Source organism: Mauremys mutica, chromosome 1, assembly GCF_020497125.1.
Source record: "Mauremys mutica isolate MM-2020 ecotype Southern chromosome 1, ASM2049712v1, whole genome shotgun sequence".
In the NCBI taxonomy this organism is placed as follows: Eukaryota; Metazoa; Chordata; order Testudines; family Geoemydidae; genus Mauremys; species Mauremys mutica.
Window position 1 is genome coordinate 88,816,303 of NC_059072.1, and position 16,679 is coordinate 88,832,981.

General features: G+C 43.8%; 5 protein-coding genes across 5 annotated transcripts; 2 read left to right on the plus strand and 3 right to left on the minus strand.

The window, feature by feature from the left end:
• Positions 1-1,650: 1,650 nt before the first annotated feature.
• On the plus strand, positions 1,651-11,570 carry LOC123343830. The gene is made up of 3 exons (XM_044979308.1): positions 1,651-2,071; positions 3,628-3,901; positions 11,105-11,570. The coding sequence occupies exons 1-3, from the start codon at positions 1,663-1,665 to the stop codon at positions 11,523-11,525; spliced, it is 1,104 nt and encodes a 367-aa protein (XP_044835243.1). The 5' UTR covers positions 1,651-1,662; the 3' UTR covers positions 11,526-11,570.
• LOC123345620 (histone H2B 5-like) lies at positions 2,740-3,188 on the minus strand. The gene has a single exon (XM_044982610.1). The coding sequence runs from the start codon at positions 3,142-3,144 to the stop codon at positions 2,764-2,766; it is 381 nt and encodes a 126-aa protein (XP_044838545.1). The 5' UTR covers positions 3,145-3,188; the 3' UTR covers positions 2,740-2,763.
• LOC123345609 (histone H2A.J) lies at positions 3,502-3,970 on the plus strand. Its single transcript, XM_044982600.1, has one exon. It carries the CDS (start codon positions 3,516-3,518, stop codon positions 3,903-3,905), a length of 390 nt encoding a protein of 129 aa, XP_044838535.1. The 5' UTR covers positions 3,502-3,515; the 3' UTR covers positions 3,906-3,970.
• A 1,554-nt stretch (positions 11,571-13,124) lies between the features above and the next one.
• On the minus strand, positions 13,125-14,017 carry LOC123362083 (histone H2B 8). The gene has a single exon (XM_045002384.1). The coding sequence runs from the start codon at positions 14,013-14,015 to the stop codon at positions 13,635-13,637; it is 381 nt and encodes a 126-aa protein (XP_044858319.1). The 5' UTR covers positions 14,016-14,017; the 3' UTR covers positions 13,125-13,634.
• A 1,380-nt stretch (positions 14,018-15,397) lies between these two features.
• Positions 15,398-16,201, minus strand: LOC123362082 (histone H1-like). The gene has a single exon (XM_045002383.1). It carries the CDS (start codon positions 16,058-16,060, stop codon positions 15,398-15,400), a length of 663 nt encoding a protein of 220 aa, XP_044858318.1. The 5' UTR covers positions 16,061-16,201.
• Positions 16,202-16,679: the final 478 nt, after the last annotated feature.

The following is a 16,679-nucleotide window of genomic DNA, read 5'->3' on the forward strand; positions in this document are numbered from 1 at the left end:
ATCATCCTAAACTATTCATTAATATAAACTATTTTTATTTGACTATGAAAGGTATGGGGAACAACATGACCTTAGTGTCCACATATAACTTTTTCAAACATGGGATTTCAGGGGACTTTCTTAAAGTTTAAAGCTTAAAGTTGAGCATCACACTTGCAAGTCATTAAAAAGTATTATCAGTAATTTTGCCTGTTCCACACAATTTATAACTAGTTCTTACATTCCTTCACCTGTAAAACAAGATTAGAGCTATATTAACACAATGCAGGGAAAGACTAATATACAACAGCAGACTTAAGGGTAGTCAACCGTATGAACCCACAAAATCTGTGGCTTTTCATGTAATAATCACATACTATTTTTTTTAACAAAAAAACCTGCCTTTCAGTCCCACGATGGACTGTGCTCATGGAATAAATCAAGCTTGTGCAGTAAAGGAGTTTGTCTGTAGGAGGCCTGAAACATTTATTGTGGGAGAGGAGGAGGGAGAAAGGGAGATTGTTATCTTCTATTTTTATCCCCTTTGTCTGCTGCTTTGGACCACATATTAAGCCAGGTTGATTCTTATGAGCAAAGATATATCAGGATGAAAATCTAGATAGAAAAACTGCTGCCTTTTACTACTTAAGTATTGCAAGGGATTACCGTTTAATAATTTGTTTAAGGTTTGATTAAGGTTTAAGGCAGGACAGGAGAATAAAGCAGTCCTTCATGAAGGCAGAGTACCCCTAAGTCTGAGAGGGGGAAGAATTGAAGGATATTTGTGCTACCACCTAAATATCCACAAATGAAAACAATATCCAACAGATTTTCAATCTATTGGACAAATTATATAGTAATAATGCCCAACTAAATAATATTACACTTATTACTTAACATTAATATTCTTTTTAAAGTAATAATATCCATTGATTTATAAGAAACAGGAAAATCTGTGTTCTGAGTTCCTTCATTACATGTCAGGGGGGAAAAAAAACAATCACTGTCAGGCTGAAACAATGAAATTGCTAATGGTACATATAAGGATTCAGGATAACACACAAAAGCCTAATTTGGCTCCAATTATATGTTACTTCATATATAACTTGCAATATACGCAAATAAGCGATTTAAAGTCCACTATTACAGCTCTTTTACTGCAAGGTGGGTAATTCGGAACACTTTCTGCAGCAAGAAATCCTCCAGGTGGAGAAAAATTGGTGTCCTTGATCACAATCTGTTTGGCTAGTTCCCTCGGCAGCAGCAGACGTCTTGCAAGCTGGAAATTTTGCAAGACTAAGAGTGAGACATGGAGCCTCCGATTTTTTTTAAGTGCACGGAAATAATGAATGGCTTTGTAAAGTGATATTTCAGAGAGAGGAGATATTTAAAAAACACCTATGCTGATGTAGTCCAAGAATCGTAAATTTCACAGAACATGTCCGTCGTCCCGCCCCCGGAAGCCGTTTTCAAAAAAAAACCAAAACAAAACCCAGTAAGTGCTAGGATGGTGGCAAGGCGGGAAATGTCGTATTTCTCTATTAAAAAGCGGGTTTTTCAAATTTTCAAAATATCCAATGACATCTGGCTCCTTCCGATCAGCCAATCAGAAAGGAGAGTTTGCCTATAAATACCTCAGTTTTTGCATTGGTCTGTAAGAGGCAATAGTGTGAGCTGTTGAAAATGGCCAGGACCAAGCAGACCGCCCGTAAATCCACCGGTGGCAAAGCCCCCCGTAAGCAGCTGGCTACTAAAGCCGCCCGGAAGAGCGCGCCTGCCACTGGGGGAGTGAAGAAGCCTCATCGCTATCGCCCCGGCACTGTAGCCCTGCGAGAGATCCGCCGCTACCAGAAATCCACTGAGCTGCTCATCCGCAAGCTGCCCTTCCAGCGCCTGGTGCGTGAAATCGCCCAGGACTTCAAGACCGACTTGCGCTTCCAGAGCTCGGCCGTTATGGCCCTGCAGGAGGCGAGCGAAGCCTACTTGGTGGGGCTCTTTGAGGACACCAACCTGTGCGCTATTCACGCCAAGAGAGTCACCATCATGCCCAAGGACATCCAGTTAGCCCGGCGTATCCGAGGCGAGAGAGCTTAAAGGCTGCCCTTCAGCTTCTAGTAACGAAAACTCCAAACGACCCAAAGGCTCTTTTAAGAGCCACTACATTCACACTGAAAGGAGCTGTAACAAACCCATCATGTGTTCTCTATTTGTGTTGCGCTTAATTGAAGATGACTGACTATATGAGCATTTAAAACTTGGTTTGGGTAGCTGATTTGGTTGAAATGAGCTTCACTTCAACTGGCGATGATTAGTGTTTTCTAAGTGGATTGAATAATTGTGTCCTGTTATGACTAGGTCGGGCTTTTTTTAAATCTAGTCAATAATTTGGATGTTCACCTTTAAATAGCATTTCACTCGTATTTCTGCGTTTAGCTGTAAAATCTTAAAGGCTGCTAGCCAAAAATCTTCCATCAGAGAGAGATTCCCTTTTTCTTTTCTCCCCCTAATGTTCTCCTACAGGAAGCCAGAGCTGGACAGAATGGTCCTATCTGTAAATCATTTTTATAGGGGTTGACTAGGAACTAGAAGTACTTAGTGTCACATATAGTGAAAACCATTCCTATTCCTTCCAATATATTAAGCCTTTTTGTTTTTTTTTAAATACTAATGTAGTTTGGAGAACACATGATGCTGTTAATGACAATCGAGCTCTTTCATTGAAAAGATGGATGGCTCTTAAAAGAGCCTTTGGGTTATAGATTTAGTGGTCAGCTAGTAAGCCATTTACTTAGAGCTGGTGTATTTGGTGACAGCCTTGGTACCCTCAGACACAGCGTGTTTGGCTAGTTCCCCCGGCAGCAGCAGTCTTACAGCGGTCTGGATCTCCCGGGAAGTGATAGTTGAACGCTTGTTATAATGTGCCAGGCGAGACGCCTCCCCAGCAATGCGCTCAAAGATGTCATTTACAAAAGAGTTCATTATACCCATAGCCTTCGAGGAGATGCCAGTATCCGGATGAACTTGTTTCAGCACTTTATAAACATAGATGGAATAACTTTCTTTTCTGCTCTTTCTACGTTTCTTATCCCCCTTTTTTTGAACCTTAGTCACAGCTTTCTTAGATCCTTTCTTAGGAGCGGGAGCAGATTTTGCTGGCTCCGGCATTTTTGACAGCTTCTGCTTTACCGCGTGCTTCACTCACTCACACCCACCGGTATTCAGCGTGAATAACACGAACCACTGCTACTACTGCAGTATTTATAGATATCTTATGCAAATAATCGACTCTCCTTGATGATTTACTATTGGGTGGACGCATAAGAGACGTCTCCACAGGCACATCGAACTCCACTATTGGTCAGAGTTGGATCCGCGTCTCCATTGGCTGTTTAGATACTAACGCTACTTCAGCCTATCAAAAAGCGCTTACCTCTTCAAATAGAACGTATATAAGGGTAGAGTAGGCTATAGTCAGCTCATTCGTATTTCTTTTTTTCTTTTGTTTCTGTGAGTGCTGCTTAAAGCGATCATCAATCATGTCAGGCCGAGGAAAGCAGGGAGGTAAAGTGCGAGCTAAGGCGAAGTCTCGCTCTTCGCGGGCTGGGCTGCAGTTCCCAGTGGGCCGTGTGCATCGGTTGCTCCGCAAAGGTAATTATGCTGAGCGGGTCGGGGCTGGAGCTCCGGTCTATATGGCCGCGGTGCTGGAGTATCTGACCGCTGAGATTCTGGAACTGGCCGGCAATGCTGCTCGGGACAACAAGAAAACCAGGATCATTCCTCGCCATCTGCAGCTCGCCATCCGTAACGATGAGGAGCTCAACAAGCTGCTGGGGAAAGTGACAATCGCTCAGGGGGGTGTCCTGCCCAACATCCAGGCTGTACTGCTGCCCAAGAAAACCGAGAGTCACAAGGCTAAGAGCAAGTAAAACCCGAAAAATAATCTTTCCTCAAAAAAAACCCAAAGGCTCTTTTCAGAGCCACCCACAAAATCAAAAAATAGCTGTTATCGCTGACTTTCTTAGTAGTAAACGGTATGTTAAAAAAAAGCCATGTTTTTACTATTTGATATATTAACCAGCAGCAGTTAGGTCTGGTTGTGGGTTAGAAAATATGAAAAATGGGATATCTCATACTTTCTTTATAGATCATTTCTACTTGGGTGGCAGGGAGTGTTTCTAATCTGACTAGAACCTATATAAAATATCCTGAGAGGGAGGTATCTGGTGTTAAGTACAATCTTCTCTTAAATTATTTCCTCAGCTAGATGGCAAAGCAGCATTTATATAACGTTTTTTTCCCCCTTAAAAGATCGAGCTGTGCAGATTGTGAAGGGACAATCCCTTGCAGAGCGGAGTAGGCTTTTCAAACTTAACCCTGCTCCCATCCCTAGACTAGAAAAGGGATTCTTGTCTATAGATGATCACATTTCTCCTCACCCCCACCTGGTGGCCAAAGCTATATTCTCTCAGGCGCACACAACTCCTCTCCCTCACACAAGAAGCGTGGAGTTACAGTAACTCACTCCCCTAACAATGTATAGAGGGGATGCTCGATTGTAACATTAGTATTGAATCTTCTAAGTAATTTTTGTAGTACATCGAGTCCTCTACCCAAAGAAAATGAAAGGTACAATTGATCTGTAAAGGTGTTCCCATTCATTTGCTTTCCAGCAAGGGTGTCCGCTCTGCGGCGCGAATGACCCAAATAAACCCCCGTTCCTGTGGGCTGCTTCATGTTCATTCCCAATGAGTCCACAAAAGCATTGAGTACTTCAGCTTGTTCCACATTCTGTCACTAGGTTGCCTCCCCCATTCAGTAAGGGTCCCACACTTCCCCAACCTTCTTTTTGTTTCTAACATACCTGTAAAAAACCTTCTTGTTACCCTTCACATCCCTAGCTAGCTGCAACTCCAGTTGTGCTTTGGCCTTCCTCATTACATCCCTGCATGCTCAAGCAATATTTTTAAATTCCTCCCTAGTTATCTGTCCAAGTTTCCACTTCTTAAAAGCTTCCTTTTTATGTTTAAGCTCACCAAAGATTTCTCTGTTAAGCCAAGCTGGTCGCCTGACATATTTGCTATTCTTTCTGCACATCAGGATGGTTTGTTCCTGTGCCCTCAATAAGGCTTCTTTAAAATATAGCTAGCTCTCCTGGACTCCTTTCCCCCTCATATTAGTCTCACAGGGGATCCTGCCTATCAGTTCCCTGAGGGAGTCAAAGTCTGCTTTTCTGAAATCCAGGGTCAGTATTCTGCTGCTCTCCTTTCTTCCTTTTGTAAGGATCCTGAACTCAACCATCTCATGGTCACTGCTGTCCAGGTTTCCACCCACTTCTACTCCTACCAGTTCCTGTTCGTGAGCAGCAGGTCAAGAGGAGCACGGCCCCTAGTTGGTTCCTCCAGCCCTTGCACCAGGAAGTTGTCCCCAACACTTTCCAAAAACTTTCTGGATTTTCTGTGCATAGCTATATTGCTCTCCCAGCAGATGTCAGGGTAATCAAAGTTCCCTATGAGAACCAGGGCCCTGTGATCTGGAAATTTGTTAGTTGTCTGAAGAAAGCCTCGTCTACCTCCTCCTCCTGGTCTGGTGGTCTGTAACAGACACCCACCACATCACCCTTGTTGCTCTTGCCTCTAAACTTAACCCAAAGACTCTCAACAGGCTTTTCTCCAGTTTCATATTGGAGCTCTGAGCAATCATGCTGCTCTCTTACATATAGTGCAACTCCTCCACCTTTTCTCCTCTCCTGTCCTTCCTGAACAGTTTATATCCATCCATGACAGTCCTCCAGTCATGTGAGTTACTCCACCAAGTCTCTGTTATTCCAGTCACATCATAGTTTCTTGACTGTGTCAGGACTTCCAGTTCTTCCGGTTTGTTTCCCAGGCTTCTTGCGTTCGTCTACAGGCACCTAATGGGCTAGTTATCTTGCCCTACTTCCTCAGGAAGAATCGGGAGGCCTACCCTGTTGCATCCTCCTCTTTGTGTTTCCTCCCAGTATCCCGCTTCCCCACTTACCTCTGGGCTTAAGTTTCCATCCCCCGGCGAACCTAGTTTAAAGCCCTCCTCACTAGGTTAGCAAGCCTGCCTGCGAAAATGCTCTTCCCTCTCTTCATTAGGTGGATCCCATCTCTCCCTAGAAATCCTTCTTCCTGGAACAACATCCCATGGTCAAAGAATCCAAAGCCTTCTCTCCGAAACCACGCATTTACCTCCACAATTCAATGGTCCCTTTCTGGGCCTTTTTCTTCAACAGGGAGAATGGACAAGAACACGACTTACACCTTAAACTCTTTTATCCTTCTTCTCAGAGCCACGTAGTCTGCAGTGACCCACCCAAGGTCATTCTTGGCAGTATCATTGGTGCCCATGTGGAGAAGTAGGAAAGGGAAGCGGTCTGAGGCCTTGATCAGTCTTGACAGACACTCCATCAAATCCCAAATTCTAGCTCCAGGCAAGCAGCACACTTCTCGAGCTTCCTGATCTGGACGGCAGATGGATAACTCCGTCTCTCTTAGGAGGGAGTCCCCGACCACCACCACCTGTCTCCACCTCTTGGGGGAAGGTTTTAATTGATAAACCTGAATGTCTCAGTCCTGGGTATGTGGTAATCCTCACCCAACATGGGACAGGAATCCCCAGATCCCAGCTCACATGAGGGAGCTCTGAAAGTGTCTCAGACCACCACCACCCCTGCAGAGTGGTTGGAGATCCCCAAATCCTGGCACACACAGGGGAGCAGGAAGTAGGGCTCAGACACCCTCTGGGGGTAGGGAGAGGGGTCAGCCCACCACCACATTCTGGCACATACAAAAGGGGAGGAGAATGTGGGGCTGAGAGGGTTCCTGCCCCCCAGACTGCATGCTACTCACTCCCATGTCCCTTTCCCAGTTCTTTCACCTGAGCCTCCAACCCCTTTCATCTCCCCTACTACCTATCCCCATTTATCTCCCTCCCTAAACCCCTCCTACCCATTACACTTGCTCCACTACCTCCTAGAATGCCCTTTCCATGTCAGCAAACACTTGTATGTTTTTGGTATTATAATAAAAAAATAGTTTTATTAGATTTCCTGGAAATAATAATTGGGGAGGGAGGGGAGAAGAAATGCTCAGTGTAATTCTATAAGGATAAAGATCAAGCACATGAGGCATGTGATGAACCTTACTGGATAAGAAAAATCTTTTTCAAATAATGTTTTATTTGAATTTCTCTTAAGAATCATAGACTCATAGAATATCAGGTTTGGAAGGAACCTCAGGACGTCATCTAGTCCACCCCCCCTGATCAAAGCAGGACCAATTCCCAACTAACTAAGGGGCTGGTGGTTGCTATGGTCTTTGTTGGGGTAACCCTCAAGCTTGGAGATCCTGGTGCAATGATCTGAACCCCGGTTTGATCTCTATATATGAGCAAAAAAAAATGTTTGGCAGAATCTCTCAACTTTAAGAAAAGCTTTTTTGAGGAGGGGCTATATCTCAGGAACCCCTTGGTCAAAGGGCTCCCAATTTGGACCACTAACTGAACCCTGCACCCACATGAGACAAGCTAAATTTCATGGCAATCTGAGTAACCATGCAGATTTTAGAGCACCTAAAAGAGTTTGAGCTTTAAACAGAAAGCTGGTCTTAACCTTAACTATAGCAGAGCTGTCCATCTGCTATAATGTGTAATTTTATGTGGTATGTTGTGTCCCACAGAATTGTATTCCTTCATTCATCACCATGCATCGCAACTGCACTTCGTTGTGTTCACTGATGGAAGGATTACTGTCAGCAGGTCACCATGACTCACACTGTGACAAGAAGAGGTGAATTTACACCCAAAGACACAACAAACCTCATTTCTTATTGATGTGAATCACAATGGTCTATTCTTGCCAGGGGGATTTGTAGCAATCTGGTAAAATATATGACACTGTACTACACTGTGGGGGTAAGTGCCATTAATGTTACAAAGGGAGTCCTTCCTATTCTTTTGTATGCTATATAGGTTCTTATACTGTCCTCATCACCCTGTTATCTGTAATCTTAATGTAAGAGTTACAGAGATGAACAAAGGATATTTATTATTGTATTACTATTGGTTTGTATGTTTTTTGATGTTAATAGCAAATACTGCAATGTTACAGTATTTTAAAATTCTGCAGCTTGAAAAGGAGTGCCCGTTAGATGGCAGTAGAGGGTAATAAATGAGAAAGGATGACGCATTTTATTTTCATCAGTGCCCTAGAACCCTTAGTGATCATTTTAATCCATGCTTTCTAAAGATCTGCGGACTCATAGTTAAAACTGTGTTATAGTAAAGCATAGTTAGCATTAAGGTGTATTGACTTTTTTGCTGTCACGTGTGTATAGCAAATTATAAGTATTGTTCCCCGTTTTCTTTAAGCAATTTCGAAGCCTTTCCCACATAAAATAATTCTTTCTCCTTATTAGTTATTTGAATGAGTTCCTTTTCCTGACGTGGAAAATGACTCTGCTTGATTATTTGTACAGCCATTCAAATCACTAGTCGACTACTTACAGTATGGTACTGCAACGGGAATAATAATGGAAAAGGAACATACGTCCTAATGAACGAACGTAATGAACGAAAGAAAAGAATACAGTATCCGATAATACAAGAGGGCCCTGCTCTATCTTTGGATGAAATACAGTAAATGTGCACTTATCACATTAGTTCTCTTTTCGCACACTTGGGGTAATGACGGCGAATGCAGGGGAGCAGGAGAGAGGTTGATATGTCACGAAACCTGATTGGTCATATTTTACCGCAGGCTGCAAATCCATAAAAATCAAAGGAGCAGTTTGAAACCAAAATAGGCACAAAAGTGAAGCAGTTTTACCAGAAGGTCCTCAAGGAGGCAAAATATGGTAATGGCAAATGAAAAACGCCCTTTGACAGCTGCTGGTATTGTAAACAATTCACAGAGACGCTAGGTATTGCCAGAAAATCAGAGATTCCGTTGAATTAATAATTAGTAGAGATAGGATTTGATAATCTGCCAAAGTTTGGGGGAAAATGATTATATATCGGAGTCTAAACGGAGCAATGCTCAGATAATGGCGAGCGGAAGGGCCAGGCTAATAATCCGCCACTTTTCAGGCATCAGGACGACAGAGCCTAGTGGCGGAGGATAACAGAGAATAGACCCCGCCCTTGTTTTTCGTGACAGTTCTCAATCAGGTCGTCTCCCATGGATCTCAGCCTCAGGTGATGATTCATTGCATAAACTATAGTCTAAACTGGACTCGGGAAACGGTACGCGAAGGGCCATCGGAAAGTGTTTCACCATAACGTGCACGGTATTTCAAAGCTTGGATCGCTGTAGAGGTATAAACGCATCTGGAAGAGAGTGCTGAATAAAACCTGAATAATGTGATCTGTGATGCTGCTAGCTTTATTGAGGATGCTTTACTTTTTCCTTCTCCCATAAGAGCAAAACATCAGCAATACAAAGGCCCTTTTCAAGCCTCCCCAGACTTTCACAATAAGAAGTGTCATTTTTAGTAGCTTCCTTCAAACATATGGGGAAAGACTTTTACCTTGCACATCAAGTTGTTTATTATTACGTGATAATTCCCAATTTCTTACTCTTTACCAGAAATCTGTTCTCAGCCGTTGATCTATGAGAAACATTGTATGAAAGCAGCTGTCTGTTCTCTAGTTCCATATATATTATATCCCTAAATCTGAAACAAAAAATTGAATGCTAACTGATACGTGTAGGAGGGCTCAGGAGAAGACTCACAAAAAGTCTAATTCCGTTCCTTCCTGTTGTATGTGGTGCTTAATTTTAATTTGTACCGTATTCAGAGAATAGATTTAAATAAAAGTATTAAAGTTATTTTAATAAGGGGTAGGTGGTTCTGAACACTGTCTAGAGAAAGAGACCCTTTTCAGGGAGATGTCCTTGGTACTCTCAGAGCTACTCTGTTTGGGCAGCTGGCTTGCAGCAGTAGCCGAGGCACCGTAAGCTATATCTCCTAGGAAGGGATAACCGAGGACTTTCCCGTCCAGGCTAGAAAGTTTAGTTAAAACTATTCCTCGCACAGCAGCTTCCGCCTCGAAAGAGGGGGAGGGAGGCCGTGAGTAAGGGAAATGGAGAAACTGCGGATGAGGCAGGGATTTGACACATTGGTTAGTTTGATAAATCCCCTCTGTTAACAGATGAGTTAGTGATAACCCTCCCATATATTTCCTCCTAAAGACTATTCATAACTACTTAAACAGTCTCTCCCTCTGCGGGTCAGGGGTGGAGGTGGGAGTTTGAATACTCCTTCGGTATAAAATTATGTTCCCCAGGCGGAAGGAGAAAGTACCGGGTATCTAATGATTTGTGTCCTAGTTTTCCACTCATTACGGTCACTTATTACACCAAGTAGATTATTGTGAACAGAAATAGATTAAGCTGTAAAACAGAAATTTAATCCTTTTACTGGGCAAGAATTGAAACGCAGGTGATTCCTTCGGTCTCGCGTGTTTAATTAAGGTTTCAGGCAGGACGAAAGGAAACTAAAGGGCGGAGTGTTCTCAGCCTGAAAGCGGGGTTAGAATGGAAGGATCCTGCAACCCTCCAAATAACCACAAACTGAAACGTGAAACACGATGAAAATGGGGAGATTTTCGATGCATTCTGTGGTTTAGCTATTACCCTTCCCTGTCTCCAGAGATGTTTAGCTGTAAGAGAAAGAAAGAGCGGGAATGACGTTCATTAACTGGCCATTTTGAAAGAAGTAGTGAGACACAGAGGAGCCGCCGATATACAAGAACAAGAAACTGAGGTGGTAGCGAAGGAAAGATGGAATCTGTATCTTGAAGTTTCGGAGAGAGGAAACCGCAGAAATGGTCGGAGCTGGGAGGTCCGAGAATCATGAATTTCAGGGAAATGAGCTGTGGTGCCACCACATTCGGGAAAGCCGTAAGCTCCAGGATGGTGGTGAGGCGGGAAGGGTCGTATTTCAATATTACAGAGCGGGCTTTTCAAATTTTCAAAATTACCCAATGACAGCTGGCTCGTTCCCAGCAGCCAATCAAGAAGGAGCGTTTTCCTATAAATAAAGCTAGTGCCGCAACAACGTTTCTTTTCCTCCGTTCTGTTTCAGAGCTAGTAACTTCCTGTTTTGGTTAGAATGGCCAGGACCAAGCAGACAGCCCGTAAATCCACCGGCGGCAAAGCCCCCCGTAAGCAGCTGGCTACTAAAGCTGCCCGGAAGAGCGCGCCTGCCACTGGGGGAGTGAAGAAGCCTCATCGCTATCGCCCCGGCACTGTGGCCCTGCGGGAGATCCGCCGCTACCAGAAATCCACTGAGCTGCTCATCCGCAAGCTGCCCTTCCAGCGCCTGGTGCGTGAAATCGCCCAGGACTTCAAGACCGACTTGCGTTTCCAGAGCTCGGCCGTTATGGCCCTGCAGGAGGCCAGCGAAGCCTACTTGGTGGGGCTCTTTGAGGATACCAATCTGTGCGCTATTCACGCCAAAAGAGTCACCATCATGCCCAAGGACATCCAGTTAGCCCGGCGTATCCGTGGCGAGAGAGCTTAAATGCTGCTCAGCCATCTTCCAAATGACCCAAAGGCTCTTTTAAGAGCCACTAAATTCCCACTTAAAGGAGTTGTAGCACGCCTATAATGTAAGTGTTCTGAGGTGGTACAGCATTGCAGGTAAACTGATTTCTAATTTAGTCCGAGTGGTGTTCTCCAGTCCTTCAGTAAAATGCATTTATTCCCTATTAATGTCTAAAGAAAAAGTGCCAAATAGAAAGTTACTGTTTAAAACTTTAGTTTCAAGTTCCTTTCCCACTTTGAGGTGATTATCTGACAAACTCTAGAAATATGTCAAATTCACGTGCAATTCGAAGAACAAAAGTGGTAGACTTCTGTGCGTGGGGGTAGTCAAAGGATTTTTAATTTTACTTGTAATCAGATTGATCACGTGGAAATCTTTTATTCTCAATCTGGTTAAAAGTAACCTGTAAACAAGCCGCCAATGGGTTATTTTGGATTAGGGTATGTGAATGATGAGCAGGAGGCTTGAACAACCCCTTTGTAAAGCACAAGGCAATCTAATTGGAAACTAAACACAAATGCGATCTTTTTAGAGGAGGGATGGAAGATGCGAGACAACGAAAGCGACATTATTGTGTCCTGTTCTCCTTAACGCCGCATATTAAGCCAAGTAGATTCTTTTGCTCGAAGATGTATCAGAATGAAACTGTAGACACCGAAACGTAATCCTTTCATTTATTGCAAGTAATTACTATTTAAGAACTTCTCCAGTCTTTCATCTATTTAAGGCAGGACTGAAGGAAATTAGAGAGATCCTTCATGAGGGCGCAGTGCCCCACAGTCTCAGAGGGGAGAATTACTGAAGGTTAGTTGTGCCGCCCTCTAAATAATCGCAAATTAAAACAAAATAGGAGGATCGAGAGAGGTTTCAGCCCATTCTGTGGGTTAACGATTATCCTCGCCCCTTTCTTCTCTCCGGGGATTTGTGTGCGTGATGGTTGTTCAACAGTTAAGAGAAAGAGAACAGGGATGATATTGATTAATGAACTGGTCGTTTTGAAAGAAAAATAGCGAGACATGGAGCCTCTGATACAATAGAAGAAATAAATATGCACCGAGGTAGCAGAAAAGGGAAGGCGGTTTTGTAGACTGGGGGGGGGGGGGGCAGCAGAAAAACGCGGTACTGGGATCTGTACTGGTACTAGGATCCTGAATTTCAGGGAACCAGTCAGCTTGTGGCGACCGCTTCCAATCTGTGCTTCCAGCGGCTCGGCCGTTATGGCCCGATAGGGGGCCAGCGCAACCTACTTGGTGCGGCTCTCTGAAGATAACTTTAACCAGTGTGCTATTCGCGCCAAGAGAGTCCCCATCCTGCCCAAGGACATCCAGTTACGTCCGTAGTGAGAGGGTTTACAGGCTGCTCAGCACAGCCATCTTCTGCAGTTTCCAAATGACCCAAAGGCTCTTTTAAAAGCCACTGTATTCGCACTGAAAGGATCTGTAACACCCCCATAATTTGTAACATTTGTTAATGTTTATATTTGTTCTTATATTAACAGCCCTAAATAGCAAGATTATTCAGATAAACTAGAACGGGAGGGGAGGAAACATTTGAGTTTTAGCTACAGGAACTTAAATGATAGAAACAATGAGGCAAACCCCCAAGGATGATATTCATGGAGCCAAAACTTTATTCGAACCTCTAGAAATATTCTTCAATTAGAGTACTGAACAGTGTAATCTGATAAAATATCAAATTTTGTTTACCGGACAAACTGTTTAGCCATTTTATATCTCGTGGGGGTGACACCTCACCGAACTATTGCTTGGGGGGGGGGGGAGGAACGAGGACGAGGGACACCGACATTTTTCATTACAATTTGAAACCCCGGTATAGTTTAAATAGACTTAATGCCATTTACTAAAGCGAAATCAGTCGTCATCCCCCCGATAAGGGACGTACGCAATTTTTAAAAATGCTTTCAGAAGTCGCCGGAGACTAAAGCACTTTAAAAAAAATACTTTGTTGCAGTTTGAAAAACATAAGCAAGAACAGTTAATGATATCAGAGCTCTTTGGATGAGAAAGTGGATGGCTCTTAAAAGAGCCTTTGGGTTATAGGTGTTGGTAGTCTCACAGCAACGATTTACTTGGAGCTGGTGTACTTGGTGACGGCCTTGGTGCCCTCAGACACAGCGTGTTTGGCCAACTCCCCCGGCAGAAGCAGGCGCACAGCGGTCTGGATCTCCCTGGAAGTGATGGTTGAACGCTTGTTGTAATGAGCCAGGCGAGACGCTTCCCCAGCGATGCGCTCGAAGATGTCGTTCACAAAGGAGTTCATGATCCCCATGGCCTTAGAGGAGATACCGGTGTCCGGGTGAACTTGTTTCAGCACTTTGTACACGTAGATGGAATAACTCTCCTTCCTAGTCTTTCTGCGCTTTTTATCTCCCTTCTTCTGAGTCTTAGTCACAGCTTTTTTAGAGCCCTTCTTGGGAGCGGGAGCAGATTTTGCTGGCTCAGGCATCTTAATAAAATTTATTCTATTTTAAAATATTCGATGTACGGTACTCTTCAATCTCTAAATACCTAATAACAAGAGTACAGAATAATGGCGGCCGCCCCTCTATTTATAGAAGCCTTATGCAAATGATGAGTTTCCCTTTCCTCCTTTTTTATTGGACGTGAGAGTCAAGATCCGTCCTCTGCGGCACATTGTACATGTCTATTGGTCAGAGTTAGATCCGCATCACCATTGGCTGCTCAGACAATAATATTTTTCAACCTATCATAAATCGTTATGGTATGAGCGCGGGCTGCAGAGCTTTATTTCTTCGCTGTTCTTGTATTAAGTAGTTGTGTGAGAGCACAATTTACGCTACCCTATCAGGGAAATTAAGGAAGTAAAGTGAGGCTTAAGAACAAGTCTCGCTTCGTGTCTTTTCTCTGAGTCTAGTGAAAACATACTAATGCAAAATAACGTATCCATCCTTTTCTGTTCTTTCGCAACAATAATTAACAGCACCTCTTAGAAAGTGCACTAGGATATTTACGAGTTGTATTAAATCAACAAAATGAGAAACTGTACACACATTTTCCTTTATAGGTAATTTTTGCCGTTGAGAAACAATATAAATATCTAAAGAGCCATGGATCTGACTGGAAACCAAATACAAATTCCCTGGGAGGTAATTTGTCGTTTGCTCGAGATCGCTCACCTCCAATGGTGGGGGGAGGCGAAGGAGAGTCTATGTAACACCGAATCCCCCTTAAGAAAAAAATAGCTACTGGCCAATCCTTACAGAGTGGGATTTTTAAACGACAACTGGTTTAAATCCACTCTGAGGGTAGAAAGTGAATTTTTGTTTATAAATCGCCGTCTCCTATCACACCCTGTTCTCTAGCCCCCTCCCCGACAGAGACTGAAGCTGATACAGGAGTAATGATCGTAAATATCATTTCATAAACAAACTCTTGCCTTCCCTTACACGATAGCTGTTAGCGCTCACTCCCCTAACAGCAATGTATAGAAAAGATCCTCGGCTCCAACACAGGGCTGCTTTAGTTTGCTTGTGCTTCCAGTTCCAGATCGTTTTCTTTCTACTTTAAATAACAGCATAGATTTAAGCCTCCGTTTATGTCTAACAGGGATGTTAAAACTGCAACACGGCGCAGTATAAGGAACGACCATCTCAAGGGGCTGTTTCATATTCCTTCCTAAGGATGCACAATCACACATTTTATTTGCCCCCCTCCAGTGATTCTTGTGGCTAGTCGAGATGCGAACGCATCACTGAAAAGGCACCATGACATTACTAAGTGAATCTAGTGTTTCAGCTCCTTTTGGGAAGGGATGGGTGGCTCTTAAAAGAGCCGTTGGGTTTTTTATAGCAAGTATCTCACGTCATTTCACTTCTTCTTAGGCGCGGCCCTCTTCGCCTTCACTGTTTTGGGTTTCGTCGGCTTGACCTTGACCGCCTTGGGCTTCACCGCTTTGGCCTTAGCCGGGCTCTTAGCTGCCTTCTTAGGCTTGGCCGCTTTAACCTTTTTCGGGCTCTTGGCCGTTTTTTTGGCCGCTGCAGCTGGTTTCTTGGCTTTTCTCGGACTCTTTTTCGCCACCGCAGCCTTTTTGGGTTTCTTGGCGGCGCTGGCGGGCTTCTTGGCAGCTGGTTTCTTAGGCTTTGCCGCTGGCTTCTTGGGAGCCTTTTCCTTGGTCTCACCAGGCTTCTTGCTGAGTTTAAAGGAGCCCGAGGCGCCGATACCCTTAGTATGAACCAAGGTGCCCTTGTTCACCAGACTTTTGAGCCCCAGCTTGATGCGGCTGTTGTTCTTCTCCACATCGTACCCTCCCGCGGCCAGAGACTTCTTAAGAGCTGCCAGCGAGACCCCCTTGCGCTCCTTGGAAGCGGCCACCGCCTTGGTGATCAGCTCGGTCACGCTGGGACCCGCAGCCTTCCGGGCTTTGGAGCTTTCTGCCGCCTTCTTCGGCTTTTTAGCTGGAGCCTTTGAAACTGGAACAGGAGCTGCAGCAGCAGCCGCTGTCACTGCAACAGCAGGCGCAGTTTCGGACATCGTCACACCGTTGATTTGCAGACTCTCTACACACGACTCCCGCCCGTAGATGCCTTTATTTATAGAGACGAGCTGCTCTCTGATTGGTGAGTTTAAGAACCCGCCCAGCCGCAAGGCGGACAGAGCCCTTCTCCCCGCTCAGTTTGTGTTTCTTCGGAGGAAATAAAATGCATTTTCTGCACAATATCTGTCACAGAATCACCCCATTTTACAATCATGAGAAGGTGAAATAGGACATTTTAATCTGTCCGTATTTTCTTTTGAAAATAATAATACTGTGTTTAAAAAGACCCAATAAATCTTGCATCCTGGAGCTTGATGGACCTCCGGAGAGAGAAAGTTTTGTTTTTCTTTGTAAATTAAAAATGTTATTTTAGCAATAAGATCAGAAAAATAATGAAATACTAATCTTTAGAGGGTCTTCTCCAAAACGTATAAGAAAGTGAGTAATTTGTATCAATGTTCTCATTATAAACTGATTTAAAAGAGACAGAGGTAGCACAAACCCATAAACTAGATTTCAGCTTTGCTCACCAAGGTCTATAACCCTTGACTACTAGGAAATAGTACTAAGTTAACCTAGTAGATCTGTGAAGGCTGTTTACTTCTCATAAGGGAA

Coding starts and splice junctions, on each gene's coding strand:
- LOC123362083 (XM_045002384.1), bottom strand. CDS start 14,015: ATGCCTGAGCCAGCAAAATCTGCTCCCGCTCCCAAGAAGGGCTCTAAA.
- LOC123362082 (XM_045002383.1), bottom strand. CDS start 16,060: ATGTCCGAAACTGCGCCTGCTGTTGCAGTGACAGCGGCTGCTGCTGCA.
- LOC123345620 (XM_044982610.1), bottom strand. CDS start 3,144: ATGCCGGAGCCAGCAAAATCTGCTCCCGCTCCTAAGAAAGGATCTAAG.
- LOC123343830 (XM_044979308.1), top strand. CDS start 1,663: ATGGCCAGGACCAAGCAGACCGCCCGTAAATCCACCGGTGGCAAAGCC. Junction 2,072..3,627: donor TATCCGAGGCGAGAGAGCTT/AAAGGCTGCCCT, acceptor TGCTCCGCAAAG/GTAATTATGCTGAGCGGGTC. Junction 3,902..11,104: donor AGTCACAAGGCTAAGAGCAA/GTAAAACCCGAA, acceptor GTAACTTCCTGT/TTTGGTTAGAATGGCCAGGA.
- LOC123345609 (XM_044982600.1), top strand. CDS start 3,516: ATGTCAGGCCGAGGAAAGCAGGGAGGTAAAGTGCGAGCTAAGGCGAAG.